Raw genomic sequence first — 18,247 nt, 5'->3', positions numbered from 1 at the left:
TTGTAAACATTTTTGTATTGTGCCTTTACAGTCAGCTCCCAGGTGCTCTACTCCGTCATCAAGTTTGGTAAGCACATACCTAAGTCAGCCTAATAATTAGCAGAAATGCTACTAGGTTTGTACTTGGGTTAAAAAAATTCATCTTGGTCTTCCTCATTAAGCCTGAACTCTGTATTCTGCGAAATACCATAATACTGTGATACAGCAGAAGCCATGATAATCAGTAACATTAAAAATATTGTCTTATTAGCTGTAGCTCGTGCCTTATGGCTTGACTATGAGAAGTCTTGAGCATCCAGGACTTTCTTATAAACAGCAGAAGTGGGTGGTCATAACTTTCAAAAACTGGGCCCTTTGCATCTTGATGAGGAGACTTTACAAGTCTTACCAAGTAAAGTGTAATTGGAAATGGCTGATTGTAATTGATTTGATAAAAATCACTCAGCTCTTTTGATGAACAATCTGCCCCCTGGAGTAATTATTTGCAACCTATGGCAAAAATAATTACATGGCTTTTTGTATTAAAATATAACTTACAAGTATCCATATACTTTAGTGTGTTACATCATAGGAACGAGCTTTAACTTGCATGCCAAAATGAAACATCAATGCACATGGCATCGTAGAAAATATAAACATGCTCAGGTATTTACTGCTAAGAAGCTTTTCATTAAGGTTCTTCCCTCTGCCTCTCCCTCCCATTTTGTTCCCGGAAGGGAAGGAAGCAGGGGATGACGACATTTCGAGGGCGCTGTGGCCCTATAAGGCTGACCGCCACCAGTGGCTTTCCCAGCCCAACTACGCAAGCATTGCTTGCTTAGAGCAACACGTGGCGCGGGCGAGACGGCGTTTTTATTACGCACAAGAACAGGCCGAGGGATATTTCCCCCCCCCCGCATTTGCACGCCACGTGCCGCGTTTTCAGTGCTGCCTGAAATACCCTACAGACAGCGAGCGCCTGCTCCGTCCCGCCTCAAACCCTGAGCGAGCGGGAGCCGCCGGGAACCACCTTCCTCCGCCTCCGGACCCGGGCTCCAGGGCACCGGGAGCCCCAGGGGCCCGGCCCGGCCCCCCCCTCCCCTCCCCTCCCCGGGCGCCCGGGGCCCGCCATGGCTGCCGCCGGCGCGCGGACGGCAAAGCACCGCTCGCGCCCCCGCCGCCCACGTGACTTCCTTCCGCCGGCAAGGACGGGCAGGTGCGACCCACCCGCGCGACCCTCCCGGGCCAACCGACACCTCTCGCGGAGCGGCACGCAGGGCGCGTACGGCCGTGCCCATCTCCCGGCAGAGCCGGCCGGCAGAGCCCTGCGGCCCCTTCCGCCTCCAGGAGCGCGGCGAGCCCGCGCTTTTTCCCCACTAACGGCCAACGGCCGCCCGGCGCCTGCCTTCCGCCGGAGCAACTCCGGGTTGGCTGCCGATCGACCCAACCCGCGGTTGGCGCTGCGCCGCCGACCTTGCGCGGAACGTCGCATCAGCGCCATGGGGTGGACTGGGAAGCGCGGCGGTGCCTGAGCGGGCCACTTACGAGAGCGGGGGCGGAGGTTCCCCCCTTCAGGGAATGGTTCCTGCCGGCACGTGGGCAGGCGGAGGCGGGGCGCCACCGCCCCCCGCCCCCCTCGCCCCCCGCTGCGCGTGCGCAGCAGCGCGGCGCCCGCCTCACGTGGTCCTTCGCGTCCGGCGCGCGCGGCCGTCATGGCTGCGCTGCTGAGCTCCGCCGGGCGCCTGCGGGCGCTCTGCCCGCGCCTCCTGCCCCTCCTCCGCCCGCCCGCTGCCGCCGCTGCCGCCGCCGCCCGCCCGCCGGCCCCCGCCAGGTGAGACCCTGCGCCGCGGGGCTGCCCGGCGCTCGTCGTCGGGCCGGCAGGCCGCGGCGTCGGCGGAAGAGGGGGGTGCGGCGGGGCCACGGCTGAGGCGGCGGTCCTCGTGGCCAAGGGCACTGCCGGCCGGGCCGCCTCGCGCGCCCGCGGCCGTTGCCCCGCGGCCGTTGGCCCCGCGTGCGCCGCCCCCCCGGGGCTGCCGGCGGGGGCCCTGCGGCCCGGCCCGGCCCGGCCGCCTCTGGCCGCCTGTGCGCGGCAGGGTGAGCTCAGGGTCACAGGCGGCGGGGAAGCCCCGCTTCCCTCCGGCTGGGTCGGCGAGGGCGGACCGCGCCTTCCGCAGCGCCGCTCGGTAGCGGCGTCTGGTTGGGCTGAAACGGAAGCAGAGTGCTGTCCTCTCTGGAGAGCAAAGGGCGCTGTCCTCCGGGGGATGCCGCCGCAGTGGGACGAGCTGTGCAGAGGGGGAGGCGGGAGGCCGGGCAGAGATAGGCAGTGATTGCCTGTGGGTAACCGCACTTGGAATCTGGGCTGCTTCACTGTGCCTGTCAGACTCTGCTGTGGCTGTTACCAGGAGGAATGTCTTAACTCCTTTGCTATGGTTCCCTCTCTTCCATCACGCAGGTAGGGTGGAAAACTCACCCCACCTGTGTGTGTGCCTGTCGCTGTTTTGGCCACACTAATATGCGGTTGGTGCCCTGCAGGAAGTTTGGAGACACAAGCCTTCCTTAACATGAGTACTTTTATTTTTTTTTTAATAAATAAAAATAAAGTTTGTTTTAGGGGAGCTAAGCTTTCTCTCCAGTGGTGGTGCGTTGCAGCTCCAGATTTGGGATTTTATTTGTCTTGAGCACATACCTCTTGGATGCAGATGTGCAAAAGGCTCAGCCCTGAATACATGATCAAACATGTCAGAATCCATGTTTGTAGGGAGCATACAATATTTCAGGGGTTTTTGCATGCAGTGGTTTTTTTAATAAATTACAAGGGTGATGTTAGCATCCCGTTATATAGGCAAGCTAGTTGTTTCTGTAATTTTTTCTTTAATTACTTGTCCTAAGAAGGGAGTGCCTTCTACAGATGATAGCTATGTCAAAGAGTTTGGGTGTTTTGGGTTGGTTTTTTTTTTTTTTTGGTATTTCATGTAGCAAGTATGCTATTACAATTACATGAAGATTTGTGCAAACTTTTTTAACACTAGGGGTTACTTCATTGTCAAGTTCTCGAACTGCCTGTGAATGAGAGAAAGGTTTGTTTATGACTTCTGAGCCTTGATGGGGTTAGATTTTTGGTTTCCGCCATGTCCAAAATTGGACTAACTCTTAAAACAAGGGGTTGGGAATGGGCTGAGATGCTTGTCTTTCATTTATGTTAAATGACTTGTTGTCATTTTAATTATAGTTGTTAACTAAAAATTTGTATAAAATTAAACAAAATAATTGTAAATAATTTGTAAATGTAAATGCTTAGCTAAGTAGAAGTTTAGATCAGTTTTCTCCAAGGATATGAATGTTTGCTCTGTTTCTTTCAGTGTTTGCAAAACCTAGTGAGGATCCAGTGCAGGTAGGTGGGAAGGGGCTTGTGCCTCGTTGTAGCTTTGGTGGTCCCGCCAAGTCAGTGTAACTTAGTGGCTGGTGGAAAACCAGAACGGTTGTCTGCCATTATAGATAGATAAATATGTTCAGCAGAGGACTTGGTGAGTTCCAGAGCAGGTTCAGGCGAAGGGATGGGAACAGGCGAGAGTCAGCAATGTAGAGCTCCTCGAGGGAAGTCTCACCATCAGAATAAGGAAGTTGTTACTGCCTGCGCTAGCTTTAGTGCTTATTAAACCTACTGTGAGCCAATTTTATTCAGTAGCCTGACCAAAATCTTACCTAAAAAAGAATATAGTTTTCTGCTGGTTTTAGTGGTTGAAGTGTAACAGACTGTTAAATGCTAAAGGATGGAGCAGACCTGTGTGCAGGAAGGACCAGGACCTGGGAGGACACTTGCTGTATGGTTGGCAACAGAACCACATATTTAGTTAGCTGCAAATCGTAACTAAACTTTTTGGTAATTGAGCTGATTTTTGTTTTCTTCAACTGGAAGCTTAATTTCCTAAATTTGTTTGTTGCAAGAAGTCATATTCACTGAAATTCACGTATGAATTGATGAAGGACTAACAGTGCTGTTTTTTCTAGAACTGCGTTTCTGGAAAGAATGTGAAAAGTGCTTTATGTGATGATAATTTGTCTCTAACAGCTGGGTTTTGAGGTTTTGGTTGGTTTTTTTTTCCCCACAAATGATACTTTTTTCTTGCATCAAATTATATTCTGTGTTTTCAAGTATAAAAGGGGTCATATGTGGGATAGTTTAGTGATCATGCTGAAAACTCTTTAATTCTTGGGCTAGATTTAGTTAGCTATGTGAGAAAGGTGTTTGGTAGAGAACATATTCACAGGAAACAGCAGCGGTATTTATTTCATAGCTTTTAGGTTTTGACCTAAACTGTGAATTATATTGGAGTAAGACTGAGCAGCACGCATCTAAATTTGTGCATTCTTTCTGTCCAGTAATTTCATTCCTAAGATAATTTTACACCTAAAATCTTTGTCTTATTGTCACTTTACTATATGGGTTTGGGCATCCTAGTGCACAAGTGGTAATCTAGGACCAAACCGTAAAGCAAAGGTGACATTTATGAACTGAATTTGCACATATAAGTGTGTAATCGCATTTCATTTTTTACCTTAAGTAACTATTAATTATTTGGGTTTTTTTCTGCTTAAGCCTCCATTTCTGGAAATAGTCCTCTTGAAGGACTGGAATAACATATGGACAACATTTTGAGTTGCTATACTTGCTGTTCAGGTCTCAAGATGGTATTTCGAGAGTGAAATGCTGTCGGCTGCAGTAAATTCCAGAGAATATTGATAAAGTTCTAATTGGAATAGTGGGGGAAAACCCCACAGCTTTAAAAATAAATAAATAACACAGAATAATCCAGCATTTTGCAAGGGAACTGGGTAAATGACTCTATGTTTACATGTGCTTGGTATAGTAGCTTTAGCATTGAACATAATAAATCAGTTCAGAGGGAGGTTTGAGACTTTCATGACAACAAGGGTTACAGAAAAGTTGCAAATCTGTTAACTTCTTTAGAGATGTGAAACAGCAACCATTCACATTCAAGCAGAGATTTTATCAAAGCATCATATTGCTCTGATTTTTAATCTAAACTTCTGAAAATGGGTTAGGACAGTAGGTGGATATCCGATTGCATTGGATGGTTGAGAAGCATTTCATAGCAAATCAGATCAGCTCCAAGGCAAATTTACTACTTCACTTGACTACCTCTAGTATGAAATGTGAAATATACTGAGCTATATGTCACCACTCTCATGCCATGCAATTATAACAAGATAAATAAGTCATGATAGACCAATACAACAAACTTCAGATCTACAACAACAAACTTTAGCACTGTGCTGATTTATGCAGTACAAATTGTTTGCTGGAACTTTGTTCATAGAAGCTTCACTAAGGGAAGAGATGCTTAAATTTGCTGCTAGTAGCTGACTGTCAAGAATGCTGTAACAAACCTCTCAATTGACGAGTGTATAGAGTAGGCTTTGAATTAACATCAGAATATCTTTTGGGGACTTTATTCTACATACTCCAGATGATTATGTTATGGTTCAATGTTACAGCTTGCTCCCGTGGGCAAGTTGGTGTTGGGAGGAAGGGTATGGGCTCCAGTCTTCCCACACTGACCACCCTCCCATTGCTGGCCAGCTTGTCCTGCTCTAAATCAGGGTGCTCCTTGGACCTATTACTGGACTGATTTAATTTGCTACACTGCAAGGAAAAAGTTTTCTGACAGGTCCACAGTTTTTATTGGATCAGTTAAGGATCTGATGAACTCTAGAAGGGTGGGACCATGGTCAAAAGGAGAAGAGGGAGTCCTGTGTGATGACTGTGTGATATTAGATCAGTGCAGCTGTATTGCTGAACTGCACTTGTAGATGTGTGAGTGCTAGGATGCTCATGCTGAAGTCGGCACCCTATCTGTCCTCAGAGAAAAGGAGAACAATTAGGCTCCTAAGGCATAGATCATAAAAGTATAGCTGAGGAGAAAAACCAGGTGGAATCTCTACATGTAAGTCTCGCAAGGCGTCTTTGGCCTTGCTGTTACTTCCTCAGTTTGATATTGTCATCTGTGAGTTTAAATGTTGGTTTTTGGGGCTGCGGAGCAAAGAGCATCTCCCCAAACAGTAAATTGTGCTGTAGTGAAACCTGCTCTTTGCAAGATCTGTGTTGTATTCAGAGGAGCGATTGCGGTGGAAGTTGGTAAGAGGGTACCATGCGCAATGCTTTGCAAGTTGTCCTTTGTAAAGACTGTTGACTTTTGGTACGTTGTGGTGTGTCTGTACAAGATTAAAGCATGTTGGTGAGATGGGAGGGAGAATACCCTTTCAAAGAATCTTGTTTCAGATCTGGGGGGATTTGATTTGAGCTTTGGGTAAGGCGTAAGTTAAAAACCCAAATGATTCATGGTCTAATGCATGGTACTTTATTTATTTATTTTAAATTAGCTGCAGACAAATTGCTTTTGGCTATTCACTTTCATACTCAGCAATCCATCACCAGTGGACAAAAATGTAGAACTGAATGGTTAATTACTTTACATAAGCAAAATGATAGAATTAATGGGCTTTAAATGCAGAGGAGGCATTCAGTAGACTTTTGATAATACTGAAGCGATGCTCTGTTGTAGTAAAGTTTCACAAGCTGCACTGTTGTTGTAGTTGTATGTGTTTTACTGATGGACATAAAATGTCTACAGACTTCCTAAGAAATAGCACAAAGCGAAGTTTTTCTGCTTTGCTTCTTGTGAATCACTTGGACAAAGTTTTTAGACAGTCTCCAAGAAACTTGAGGTTTTTCAGTCTATGTGAAGAAACATTAAAATTTTCTCTCTTGTAGGATCCTACTGTATCTCGTTGAAACAAGGATACAGTAGTCTGAACATTGTGGCCTTTTTCTGTAGGTGACCATAGCTAAGTCAGGGGAAATACTGTTTAGCAGTCATATGAATCATGCTGGGCTCTCAGGTGGTATATATAGTAAATGTAGCTAATGTTAACTCTGTAGTGCTTTTGTGTACAGTAATGAGTTTTAACTCTTTGAAGTTTACTGCTATTCTACTTTGAGCATGGCTTGTATTTTGAAAACTATTTCATACACTTTTTGACTAGTTTAGAAAGAACAAAATATTCAGTACTTTTCTTAGAAAAAGCATAGCAACTACCTTATTGTGGCTCTGATAAAGGGAGGCAAATATCCATATGGTGGCTTTGTAATTGTTTTTTTGTATGTTTGGAATTGGTCAAGCTTTACAGAAAGTAAACTTTTGCTGCTGCCAGGGAGAGCACTGGAACCACCTCCTTTTTAAGTTTTGAGAAAGATGGGACATTTTTTACTCGGGCTGGTGTGTAAGATGTGCTCCTTTAGGACATGGAAGGCACTGCCGTTGTTCTGCTCTAGAAATATGGAAAACATGTAAGTACATTAGTACAGTACTGGGATTCTCACTAAACCCATGCAAACATAGAAGAACTTTACTAGTTGACTTGGTATAAATTTCCCCATGAACACTTCATCTCTCCATAAGTTTTTTTTTTTTTTTTAATGAGTTTATCTTCAAGTACTTTCCAAATGTCGTAAGCTAAATTGGAGGTGAAAAGTTACCATTAAATAGCGGGTGGCTGTGTCTTGGAATTATGAATGTATAATTGGTTAACCTTTCCTGTGTCAGCAAGGTCTACAGTTTTAATCCTCACAATTGCAGAGGCAAAGCTGAAAATGGTGTAAAGGTACAGTTATGTGAAAGCTCAAATATTGGAAGGCTACTTCTAATCTTGTGATTGTGGGAGTAGGAGAGAGATCACTTTATAGGGTTTAATATATCCTTTTGAGCTTCTCTGGGTAGGTACAAAGAAACATAGTTCTGCAGCATAGTCAAGAGAAATTACACGTGTTGGGGAAGAATCAGATTGCGAGCTCAGGCAGATCTGAAGTTTGTTGTGCAGCTTCATGTGCTTGCAAATATGTTTCACATGGAGAAAATCTTCAAATGCCATTTAAAGGTATGATGAAAGTAAATACTTGGCACTCATTGCAGCCCTTGGAGAAGTATCATGCATTTTGCTGTGTAGCATAGCATTTAGTTCTGAACAAAGTTGATTAAAATAATTGAAAAAATATGGTTACATCGTAAGACTATATAATCTAACATCTAGCACCAAGGCAGGATCAGAAATGCCAGGGACGTGTGGGCTAGATTCCCCCTCCCCCCCCCAATCTTACTTCATAAGCTTCCAAATGAGAAAGTTTGTGGAAGTATCCTGTTCTAATATTTAATTACAATTAATATTACAACAACTAATATTACCAGTGTGATGCCTGATGGATTAGGTAAAGTTGCTTCTCTACTTGGAGAGTGGGGTGGGATAGATGAGTCTTTGGAGTCTTTTTAAACTTGGGTTTTTTGTGAGTAAACACAGCATGACAAGCAGAATAATTCTCTCTGTATTTTATCTACGTTGCTTTTGTTAGGAGTTGAAGAATTGCAGTTTTATTTTTGCTGCGTGATGTTTCATGTTTAGCAGCAGCTCATTTTCAGTACCTTTTTGGTTGTACTGCTGTCTAGTCAATAAGACACTAGTCTTATGTTTCTGCATTTGTTTTTTTGTCCAAAATATACAACTTTCTTTGGTCTGTATTGAATTTCCTTTTTGTTGATTTCAGACCATTACATCAAGTAATCAAGATGACTCTGAAGTCTAAGGCTCCTCTTCTAAGAGTTTGCCACCATTATGGTGTCGTCTACAAATTTTATAAGTTTATTAACTCTTCTGTCATCTAAATTGTTAATTAAATTATTGAACAGACATGTCTCGTACCAGTCTTTCCCAGTTGGGTCAGGTGATAGCTTAATTTAGAATCCCACAAAATACATTGCCAATTTTGCAGCAAACCCTCATCGGCACATTTTAATTTTATATGTATTTTTTTGATTGTGTTTTAAACAACTACTGCACCCATATTTTTGTGACTAAAAGTACATTGTATCCTCTCATTTTGCTTATGAAATTGTCAGGTAACATGGTGCCAAAAGCCTGTACATCAATCTCTATTTTTTATTGATTATGCTTCTGTTTTTCCCAAAACTTTCATGAATTTTTGAAGGTAATTCCAAAGGACTGGAGATTAAGCAAGGTCCATTAATGTGTCCTAAATATAACATATCTTAATGTTTCCAGAAATGATTTAGCTCATTCTTCCCTATTCTCACCTGCATCCCCATCTCCTTGTTAAAATTTAGTCATGGTAAAATGGTTAAAGTTTACATGGTATGGTTGCAATTAACATTTTTTGAAAGCTAAACAGTGTATGATCTGTAATTTTTTTTTCCATTTTAAGAGGTATGTGTATTTTCTAAAACCATCTTTCTTGTATTTAGAAGCCTTTCTTGCTGCCTTTTTTTGTGACGTCCTGACTGAAATGGTTAACATGGCTGCCTCGATTTTTTTATCCTTGCCTTTTTTTTTTTTTTTAATTCCACTTAATCATGTGTTCTTTCTCAACTTCTAAAAATTAAGAATCGTACAAGGTTGTTGAAGATTCCTGATGCATGGATAACTGCTTCATTTTGTTAGCTTCTTTTTCTGTTTCATGGGGAGGTTTTGCCATTAGTATCAATTTTCAGTAAGTCTGTAGTCTATTGCATTCTTCTGTCCTTTGCTTGTGTCCTGGTTTCGGCTGGGATAGAGTTAATTTTCTTCCTAGTAGCTGGCATACTGCTGTGTTTTGGATTTAGTAGGAGAAGAATGTTGATAACACACTGATGTTTTAGTTGTTGCTAAGTACTGCTTATGCTAGTCAAGGACTTTTCCGCTTCCCATGCTCTGCCAGGTGCACAAGAAACTGGGAGGGGGCACAGCCAGAACAGTTGATCCAAACTGACCAAAGGGCTATTCCATACCATATGACGTCATGCTCAGTATAGAAACTGGGGGCTTGGCTGGGGGGCAGCGATCGCTGCTTGGGGACAGGCTGGGTATCAGTTGGCAGGTGCTGAGCAATTGCATTGTGCATCACTTGCTTTGTATATTACTATTATTATCATTATTATATTGTTATTATTATCATTACTATTTTACTTTATGTCAATTATTAAACTGTTCTTATCTCGACCCAGGAGTGTTTCTCACTCTTAGTCCTCCGATTCTCTCCCCCATCCCATCGGGGTAGGGGGAGTGAGCGAGCGGCTGCATGGTGCTTAGTTGCTGGCTGGGGCTAAACCATGACAGCTTGATTGCCTGAAATCAAACCTTATACTGTGTCACTTAATTTGTTAAGTTTGCATTTTTTTGGAAGCTGTCTTTCTGGTCTGCTTAATCTTTCAGAATAGTGAGCTCTTAGCATTTCACCCCCCCCCCCCCCCCCCCCAAGTTTTGTATTCTAAGTTGATTTGTAGTGCTAAGAACGAAATTCAAGACAGTAGATGCCTGCAGCTTCATCCAGCTTTTGAAGACACAGTTATTTTTAACAAATTCTTACTATGGGATTGGCTTAGCATTACACAGTGCTTTAAATCATGCTAGAAGTGTAATTTATTCAAATGTTGAAAGCCTACAGATGATAAAGTACACACAAGTCTTATGCTAGACATTATATGTCAGATTGATAATAGTAATTTAGGTGGATGCCAGTGGAAGTTTAAGAGTTCTTCAGGTTGTTTTATACTCTTATACTGTTTTCCCTTCAGACTCCCATGTTGCCATTCCTTAAAATGTCTTTAATCAGTATAAATCAGCAGAAACACCAGTACCATACTTGATAGTATCAGGGCGTGGTGGTGATGTAAATAGAAATGCCCAATTCTGCTGATTTTTCAGAAGGTTAACTTAAAGTAACACTTCATGTAAGAGTATAATATTTTACAGTGTGCAACTGTAGGAATTGATATAGTATAATATTCTAAACTTATGTTATAGACATCATCATGCTAAATGCTAAGGAGGGAGAGTTTAGTCACAAATGAAACTAGAGTCCTCTCATGCTGTTAACCGGTGTATTTTGAGCATGCACATACTGTTTTTATCTTCATACTTAATCTGATGGAGCTATGCAAGTGATTTAAAATGTTTGTGACTTTCGAAATGTGGAGAATCTTACAAAGATGGCTTGCTTAGAACAGTGCAGAAGATAAGAATTGTAGATATCGATTAGTTTATGGTTACAAGTGAGCAATGTGGCGTAAGATATGATTCAATATTTTGCAAAATACTATAAAACAATAGCAGATTTTTATAGAAAAAGACTTTTCAATTTTATTTGAAGCACAGGAGTTTTGTCCACTTGTGCTTTGATTGTTAATGGAAATCAAAGTATGAAGTTCTGTGTTACAAAGACAGTAAGTCCTGTGTGGCTTGCTTCCAAAGCATTTTTTCCAACTTGACTTGAAGTATTCTGAAAAGCTTTCAAGAATTAGCTTTTTTAATGGGTATATGAGTGGATGATACCATTTTCTTTTTTTATCTATATCTTTAAGAAAAAATAGATAAAGAACTTGCAGTTGTTACAGTTTCATTCTTGTAGCTATCCAGTGGCTAGCTCATAGTTGAGTATTGCTATTTATGTGTTAGTAAAGGGTTTAGGTTGTGGACATCTCATTTGGTTGTTACATCCAAGAGGACTTAAGATTTAGTATCTTACTGTTATTCTTACCTTATACTACTGGATTTTACTCTTTATTAGTCTAATGATTTCTGTTTTAGGGAAAGTACCCTGTCTCTGGTTATATGATGAGGTAGAAGGAGAAGAGGAAAAGGATGGAAGGAAAGAATCAGGGAAAATGACACCCTTGCAAATATTTCTAGTGAGAGATGGCATTACTAGTAACAAAAAAAAGTTTAATAGTGTTAATCTGACGAGCTGTTTACCACCAAAAGTGGTGTTTCAGTTTCTTCTTCCTAGTGCCTCTGATTTTAGCCACCTATTCCTACTCCATTTCTTTTTTCTCATTCATTCAGGTGTCATTTTTGGACATCGTGAACTGTTTCCACTCTAACCTGATGGAACAGTAATTGTTTGGGTTTTTTTAGAAGTGGCTGAATTGGTATTGTGCCAGGTTAGCGAGTTAAATAAGCTCACACAGGGATCTGAATAAAATGAAGGCTAGTTCAAAGGAATCAGGGGGAACTTGGATCTAGAAGGAGGTAGAACTGAGACTAAAGGAGGGTATCTCTCCTTTTTGGCAGTCTTCTTTCCCTTCTCCAATTCTTTCTTTCTTGTCCTTTCCCTAGTCAAATACAATGCAGATAATTTGCTGGCCTCTGGAAAATTCTTCAAGAGGAAACTCAAGGAGATTGGTCAGTGTAAAATTTCCTGCTTGAAAAAGATAGTGCCAAATGGTAGTGATGTTCCTCATTACTAAAGGATATTTTTTTTTTTTAATGCCTTCAAAAACCAGACATCTTCTATTAAACTGTTTTCACAGCTCCATTAGGAAAGATATTCTGCTTCAAGCTGGTTTTATTTAAAGAATTTTACTCCTAGAACTTATGGCCTGCTCAGTTATCAAATCAGGATTTTAAACAGCCCGGAAAAAGGTGATCTTTGGGCTACTTCCTACTCACAAGAGGCAACCAGATGGTAAACCACCAGTCTGTTTTTTCCACCACACTGATATGCACTCCACTGATGATTTTTCTGCCATTTAGCAGCTTGCTGCCAGTGCTGCTGAAACACTGAATTGCCAGCAAGCTTTTTCTCTTCCACTGGACTTCCTCTCCGAGGGCCTTAAACCAGCACTGGTTGGTGAGAAACCAACCAGCAGATATACCTGTGAAAAAGCTCCAGGTGTAGGAAATCATTTTGTAGAGAATGCCAGCACTCCTTACTTCTAGGCTGCCATTTCAACAAAACATGCAGCCATTACTGCATAGGACTCCTGGAGCATCTGTAACAGCAGGGAGTACAACAACTAGGTTTTTTCCAACTAGTCTAGAGACCTTACAGAAATTTAGCTGAAGAGCTGTCTAGAGAGCCAGAGATAAGGGAGGACAGTTTCAGAAGTTGCTGAATCTTCTTGGCGTCCAGCATGTATTACTTCCTTTGTATAGGATTCTGGAGGAGGATAGTCTGGTTTATTTCATGCAGTTCTAAGGACAATTGAGAACAGACCTCCAAAAATGCTTGTGTGTGCAATGATAATTTTACCTGCACAGGCTGTTCACAATTCCACTATGGCACAAATACTATTTTCTTATTCTTATATACATCAACTTGTTCTTTTAAAAAAAAAAAAAAAAGGCAAGCTCTTACTGTTTTGCTAGAAATAAGAACACTTTCTCATTATGTTTCTTGTTGTCATACTTTATTTTGAGAAAATAAATATTTAAACAAATCTGGTGTTGATGTTTGGTGTGCATTGGAGGATGGCCTCTTCATGCTTGTTAATGTAAATTCTGCAGAATGGGGAATTGTTCTTTAAACCATTGTTGTCTGAAACACTGGCCTCTGCATTAGTTTTTGTGTTTTAATTGAAAAGAAAGGTATGATTTGCTGCCTCGATTTGCGGTGTTCTGGAAGTGATGTCCATGACTGTTCTTGGAGTGATTTTTCAAAAGCATGTGAGAGCTTTTGTGAGAAGCTGTAGTGGGACAATAGACTTTTATAGCACCTGGATGACTTAAAAATTTTTATTTTTGTGGGAACAGTATTTGAACCATTTAACTCATGAGGTGAAGCCAACAAAAATCTCAGAGAAACACTTATCACTGTGAGAAAATATACATGACTATATCTTTTTACGTACAAAGACACTGAAATAAATCACCTGTATTTGTTTTTTTATATCAATATGGTATGCTTTTGAGAAACTGTTCATCAGCATGAGGTGCATTATCTTTTTGACATTGTGTGACTAGTGTAATTGCAAAATGACTCACAGAAGTGTAATCTCTGTTTTTTTGTTTGTTTTTATTGAAGCAGAAACATTATGTACCAAATAAGGTTCCTTACAGTTGCACCTCAACAGGAGGGAAGTGTTAAAGAAGAACCAATTTCAGAAATTCAAACCAGACGGACCTGGCAGTTTGACTGGGCATTAAATAAACTGGATAACTCTGTCAGAAAAACTGGCCGCATTCCTAAAGCCCTTCTACTAAAAATCTTCCATGAAATATGCAAAACAGGTAAGTTGTTTCCAATTAAAGCAAAATAAAAGCTACATTTAAAGCTGCAATATAATGATTCATCAAACCAAGGAAATTAATTGAAAGAGTTCTGATTTATATTTTGTCTTTGAGTGTTATTTAATCTGCTACATATGTTGATGAACAGGCTTTAAATGCTTTAGAGATGTTATTTTGCTTTGAATGCACACGATTACTTTTCCAGTTTTTTTTGTGTTTGGGAATTTATAAGTCGTGTAAAAATTCAGTGCACTTTTTAAGATATCATATTGCCTTGCTTATTTTTTATCTGGCGATGTTACACCTTCCTCATATAATTGTATTGTGCACTCTGAACAGGGATCATTTCTGTCTGTTTTACAGAGTATATTTTTAAAATGTCTGTAATAAGCCATGCTGTCCTTAAGAGGTTATTTGTTTTAAAATGGAACTACACAGACAGGGAAATGTGGAGGTGATCCCCAAGTTTCTGCATTGCCAGGTAGCTGTGGTTATGCAGAACAAGAAAGCTTTATTTTTTTGAATAAACCAAAAATAAACAGCTGAGGCCTTGTTCATTCTGACAGATTCAATACCCCTTTGGCTAAAAATAGCCAGACCATATCAATATTTTGCAAACCAGGTACCACAATTAATGAGGTTTGGTACCAGTTGGGATGAGTCAATAGAGATATTTGCTAAATATACTCACTAAGTACCACTGCCAATATTTGTCAATGACAGCATGTATTGTTTTGTTTTAGTTTTAAACTTTGCTGTGTATTGCTCTGGACTGTTAATGTCTTGTATACCTGGGATTGCGCTTTTAAAAGTTTTGCAGTTCACTGCTTAAAAGCTGAGTCTTCAATTCGTGCTCTCTTTCTGTTGGACTTCTTAGTTTTTTCTTTTTGCTTGTGATATCCTTTCTGATATTGACTGCTTTGTCTTTTTTAGGTATAAACTTTTAATTTGTGAGTATGGGTTGGCAAGAATTTTATGTGTCTCGGCTTATCTGCAAATCACAGTTCTTCATGATCATTGGTTAGTTACACAGTTTTTAGGAAGCCATATTAACAAAAAGATTTTATAGTGGTTTCCTTTGGCTGTGCAAGTATATTTAAAAAAAAAAGCACCGAACTTCACAAGAATTTTAACTAGGACGCTATTAAAATAAATGACATATATTTCCATATGAAGAATTCAGTCCTTTTTTATTAATAATGTTGAAAACTAATGTAGCAGAAGTGTGGGAGGTTAGTTACTGTTGATTTCTTAAAAAGATTGCCTGTGTTTATATTGTTCTTCCATTTCTAATGAAAAATGCCCGAAGAAGGTGCTTGCTATAGATCTCTTGTCCTGCAGCTCTCCATGCTCATACTGCCAAGCCTTTTCTTGTTTCTTTTGCCTTTCAAGGTACTCAGTCACTGGTATAACAACGGCATTAAGAAACTGGACATGTGTTGGCCTTTTTATTGCATGGATTAATTGTATGCAGGGATTTCAAAGTTAAGTCAAGTATGACTTCTCTCACCACTCCATTATGTCTTCAGAAGTTCAAATCCCCATTTGCAATTTATACCTGCCCCCTCTCAGTGTTTTAACTTACTTCTCATTATTGCTTTTTTTTTTTTCCCCACTGCTGCCTGTGTTTCTCCCCAGATGAGTTTACACTGTATGAATAAGTTTTCTGCTGTGGATTGAGGTCTTGAAACATAATTTACAATAGCTATGTGGTATCCTAGATTTGCTGGTCCTTTTCAGTACCTGAAAATCTAATTCTAGGCAGTATATAGCTTTCTGCTGTTGAGGGTTTTTTACTTTATTTTGCCATTATTTTATAGCTGTATAGCTGTTTCTACAGCTCTGTATAATTAAAAATTACACTTACAGCGATCATCAGCATCTGGAGATATCTTTACTGGCAACAGCTCCTGCCTCTGTGCAGGGCTGTACACAACTTTGGAGTGTTGGCGTGATGATTTGGAAGTAGCTTACAAAGCATTAGTGATGTTTTAGACTTCAAGTCATTTTGGAAGTCTGAATCTTTCAAGTCTGCATGTATGTCTCTGAGATAGAAAATCCTACAGATTTTTTTCGTCATTTATGTTGTATGTAAACATTTATCTTGCTCCTTGTTAGATGAAGTTACTTCTGAAGTATACCTTTCTCTGTGATAGGAAAGGAATAGACAACATTTTTTAGCTTTTTTTTTTTTCTGTCCTTTACCATATGCTGCTTTCTAAACTCTCCTTTCTATTAGAAATTGCTGGGTTTGCATATAAAGATGTGATTGAGAAAAATTTTGTCTCCAGCTTATTGGGTAATCTGTGATAGATTCTGCAGCTCTGCCTTTGCCTCAGGAGTAATAGTGAAGTCCAAGCAAGACAGATGAGTTTATAGTTACTTTTTTGACATTCTGGGGCTAGCCCAGAAGTCAGAGAAGGCAGACATTCTTACAGTTTCCTTCACTATTCTCTAGGTGTAGATTCTCATTTATTTTATATAGAGCATGGGCAGAAGTGGAAATGGAAATTTAAATGTGGAATGTCTCTGAATACCAGTTTTGGAATAGCACGGAATTGGTATGAAGTATTTGCTGGTTTAGAAATTTACCAGAAAGTTAATGTCCCTGTTAGGATTAAATGATCTATGGATCTTGGATTGGGAAATTTAAAGTACTAGATCATCCTGAGTTTAGTATTTTGTATTGTATTTTTAAAATAAATTTCTGCTCAGCTGAGCTGTTTATTGTACTAAGTGGCATGTTTTATCATGAATCTTTCTCATGGTAGCGCATAGTCGTGTCATTGTTTAATCATTGGGGTGTCCTGTTCAGTAAAAATCTTCAATCTTGCGGAAGATTCTGTGCTATGCAAAATGTTTAAATATTTCAGTGGGTCAATCTCAAATCTTTGTTCTAATATTAAATGCATAATTATTTATAAAGAAATTTGTGGTTGTGTTCCACTTGCAGGGTGTCCAGGGAGTAACCAGACCTTGCTTTTGTTGCGAAGTTGTGGTGCTCTTTTACCAGAGGTGTTGTCACCTGAAAGAACGGAACTAGCCCATATGATATGGGACAAGATGAAAGAACTGGGTAGGTTGGTTTTGTTAGTCCCTCTTGCAAGAACAGCTATGTGCTTTAGTTACTTTCTTTGTAATGGAAGACGGAATGTATTTTAATAGTCTTTAAATCTTAGGTTATAACAGCAAATACTCATTACCAAATAAATGTTAGGTTTTATTATCAGGTGAGAGACCTATTTCCTATTCTGGGAGTTATACTGACATCTAGGGGTGTTAATAAAAAATCTAAAGATTTTTTTTTTTTGTAAGATGCTTAAATTGGACTTTTGCTTGATTTTGATTATTGTAAGAATGTATTTTACTTTTCTGTTAAACGATACCTTGATATCTGGTGGGCTGAGTATTCCTAGTGCTACCAGCTGTTTTATCAGATGATTTTTTTTATTTTAAGTTAGTAATTTCTCTATAGATGTTGCATAGGCGAACTACTTCTTGATAGTAATATTGCTGGTTCTGTAAAATAAATACAGCTATAGAGACTGTTGAATAGCATGCACATGAGCATTGATGTTACTGTGTTCTTGTTATGTTTTAGCCTTTTATAAACAGGCGTGCTGTTAATTAAATAGATGTCTGATTTCAAAGATGGATAAAAGGAAGCAGTCTGACTATACATAAAGTTCATACAGAATAAAATTTCTATGAAATTAATTACCTGAGAAAGATATAAAATCATGTTGACTGTAGAGAATCTACATTCACTGACTGTGGTTGAAATATTTCCTTAGGTGCTGTGTATGATACAAGCCATTATAATGCTTTACTTAAAGTCTACCTTCAGAATGAGCACAAATTTTCTCCGACGGAATTCTTGGCCAGAATGGAGGAAGCTAATGTGCAGCCCAATCGAGTAGGTACCCTTTTATGATATCTTCATTCTTAATAGTAATATCCATTTATTGGATGGAAATCATTAACTTCCCCTTTTTGTTTTCTGTAGGTTACATACCAAAGGTTGATTGCTGCTTATTGCAATGAGGGTGACATTGAAGGAGCAAGGTATTCTTTTGCATTTATGTTTAAAGGGATTTCCACAAAATCCGTTTCTTGTATTCCCTACCATTAATGTTAAAACTCATTTCAGTGTAATTTTTATAAATTGAGCAAAGCAAAGAGGTGGTTTAAGTAT

At 40.1% G+C, this 18,247-nt stretch overlaps 1 protein-coding gene across 1 annotated transcript in view; it reads left to right on the top strand.

The window, feature by feature from the left end:
* Window positions 1–1,860: 1,860 nt before the first annotated feature.
* LRPPRC (leucine rich pentatricopeptide repeat containing) overlaps window positions 1,861–18,247 on the top strand; it is a gene marked incomplete at its 5' end in the record, with an annotated part of 95,396 nt that continues 79,009 nt past the window's right edge. Inside the window, 7 exon segments of the mRNA XM_075707684.1 lie at window positions 1,861–1,992; window positions 1,995–2,263; window positions 2,360–2,431; window positions 13,847–14,052; window positions 17,006–17,128; window positions 17,847–17,968; window positions 18,059–18,117. Of these exon segments, the coding sequence (XP_075563799.1) occupies window positions 1,861–1,992; window positions 1,995–2,263; window positions 2,360–2,431; window positions 13,847–14,052; window positions 17,006–17,128; window positions 17,847–17,968; window positions 18,059–18,117 (983 nt within the window).

Source organism: Pelecanus crispus, chromosome 3, assembly GCF_030463565.1.
Source record: "Pelecanus crispus isolate bPelCri1 chromosome 3, bPelCri1.pri, whole genome shotgun sequence".
Lineage (NCBI taxonomy): Eukaryota > Metazoa > Chordata > Aves > Pelecaniformes > Pelecanidae > Pelecanus > Pelecanus crispus.
This window is presented reverse-complemented; position numbering and strand designations above follow the sequence as displayed.